Raw genomic sequence first — 2,607 nt, forward strand, 5'->3', positions numbered from 1 at the left:
TATTGATTTATATTCAAAGAGTAGAACTACTTGGACTGAACTCTAAAAATTACTTTGAACATTCGTATTTTAAGAATTTTTTTATTACAAAAATATCTATAGTGTATTTATATTTAAGGACAATTTAGTATAATTAAATATGATATTATTATTTTAGATACTCATCGAGCACACCCATTTGCTTATGACTATTCTTTATTTTAAAACCCTAAACCTTACCTTTCATCAATAACCTATATCTAATCAACCGAATACTTGCATAAATGATAAAATATGAAGTTCATCCATTTGTGTGGTACAAGAAGAACAAGAAAAACCAACATAGTTATTTAAGTTTTACGGATAAAAGAGAAAAAAGGACAAAAAACTGCAATTGTAGGAAGAAGAAAGAAAACGAAAGGAAAGGAAGTGGGGAAGGGATTTGAAATTGGAGTCCTCTCAACAATCCTAGGTATTTATTTCCATTTCCTATCAAGGAAAAAATGTATTTCATTGAGTGAGATTGAAGATAAATAAAAACAAAGAAAGCATGGAAATGAAGGCTTGAGGAAACAAGAATTATTAATAAATATACAGAAATTTTGTTGTGGTGACGCATATTTTATAGGTGCAGAGAAAATAAAAAATTTAATGTACAGGTTTAATTGATGGAAGATTATTTTGGTATTTGTTAGGGTGTGTACAATAAAAATTAATTTTAAATTTTAGTAAATAAGTGCATCATAATAAAAAGTAGTAAAATTTAGAGTGCAAATAATCTTTTAAGTTTTAACTAGTATATCAATTAGTGAATTGCGATGTAAAAGAGATGCATCTGATTAGAAATACTTCTAATATTGTCGAAAGTGCTTTATGCCTTCTTTAACGATCAAAATAAATCTGTTTTTTAGGAGCAAATACTAAAAGCTTCTCATATAACAACACTGAATTAGAAGTAACTCTTCACTAAGCATACAAATAAAATGTTTACAAGCAAATCGTGTAAAGCTTTTTCATCCGAGTCAAGTGCAGTCCACGATGTATTAAATATATGTACATAACTTCTCAAGTGCAACGTTAAAATGTAAATTTCGTACAACAGAATGCACCCTGAAGTGTTCGTTGCTTCTCTTTTTCCTTTTTAATAAGTTTTTCATGCTAGCTGTATATTAATTAATTTCATCAATAGCATTCAAGCATTATGCAACCAATATACTCACATCAAGTACCTGCACATCCTTAATGAAACTACCACAGAACATTCTTGTTTTCCTCCATTCTCAGAAACTGCTCCATCTACCTGCATGATCATATACATCTGTTAAATACGCACATAATGCTGATTACAAAAGTTATGCAGAGCACAATTACTTAAGCCAATGAGAGTCATATCCAAGGCAATTTACAAAAATAACTTGTAATCTAATGAGTGAAGTACAGAAAATGGGAAGACAGCAACCCTCTAGAAGATGTTACTAGAAAATGGGAAGACAGCAACCCTCTAGAAGATGTTACTATGTTAGTTGCTCATCCTAAGAGATCTAAACTTTCTAGTGAACAATAGTTGAATTATGAGACTTTATAGTTTCATATATTTAACATTGAAAGTGGAAACTTATTTTTAGCAGTTGGTGCAGTTTTTGTATAAACATTTATCTAACTGGAACCTACGAAGTTTCAGCACCATTTTCCAGCATTTACAAAAAAAGGGCATTAACAAATTGAATAATTATATTGCTTTAGGTATCAGGATTACTTGGGTTTTCCAAAGGAAAAAAATATTTAGAAGACCAAAACCAATTAGTAACTTGAGAAAAATGAGTGAAGTCCCTAATTAGCCAATGCCTACGTCCATATGTCAAAATTAAAGAAATGCAGTCAGTCAACTAACCACAAACATCCTTCATTCACTTTTACACAATACCTATTCATCATGAGAATACCTTTTGAAATCATAAATTTTGTGATCATCAAGAGGAATTGATACATGGAACTATTTTATAAGCGCAATACTCATAAAATGGGGCTGATGGATAGAATGTTAAGACTATCAAAAGTAGCAATTTCCTTGAGTTCTAATGTAAAATTGTTAAGGCCATTCTTGCAAAGTCACCCACATAGTGGAAGAGAGTAAAGAAAAGGAGTACTACCTTTGCTTGGACCTGATATTTCTGCTATTCGATCCAGAAATAGTTCCCTTCACATCTTTCAAGGTGCTTTTTTTAGCTCTTGATTTGGTTCCTGTACATAGTTGAACTTTATGTAATGACAAGTGCTACAATCAATAATGTAACAGAAGTTATGAGCTCAAAATACCTTTCATCATAACTCTAGGCGATTGAACTTCAATATCACCTGTTTCTGTCTCTGTCACCTCACTGGAAGCACCAGAATGTTCTTCTGAGCCATCAGATTGAGATTTTGAAATGTTATTTATATACTGGTTCGTGCGTTTTGCTGAAGGGCCAATGGATTCATCATCTATGATACAACAAGATACAAAATATTAGAATTTTCCATCACTTCCACAATATTACAGGGTAACACAAATTCCTGCATGCAAATTATCGTAGCAACAGCCAGAACATTTCTAATGGTAAAATACCACGAGCCAGGACAATATAATGA

At 31.5% G+C, this 2,607-nt stretch overlaps 1 protein-coding gene across 1 annotated transcript in view; it reads right to left on the minus strand.

The window, feature by feature from the left end:
- Window positions 1-993: 993 nt before the first annotated feature.
- Window positions 994-2,607, minus strand: part of LOC18049050 (condensin complex subunit 1) — an 11,430-nt gene continuing 9,816 nt past the window's right edge. The window contains exons 15-17 of the mRNA XM_006442010.2: window positions 2,296-2,460; window positions 2,130-2,220; window positions 994-1,279 (exon numbers count right to left, since the gene is read on the minus strand). Of these exons, the coding sequence (XP_006442073.2) occupies window positions 1,276-1,279; window positions 2,130-2,220; window positions 2,296-2,460 (260 nt within the window). The 3' untranslated portion in view covers window positions 994-1,275. The remainder of the gene's footprint in view (window positions 1,280-2,129; window positions 2,221-2,295; window positions 2,461-2,607) is intronic.

Source organism: Citrus clementina, unplaced genomic scaffold (genome assembly GCF_000493195.1).
Source record: "Citrus clementina cultivar Clemenules unplaced genomic scaffold, Citrus_clementina_v1.0 scaffold_3, whole genome shotgun sequence".
NCBI lineage: Eukaryota > Viridiplantae > Streptophyta > Magnoliopsida > Sapindales > Rutaceae > Citrus > Citrus x clementina.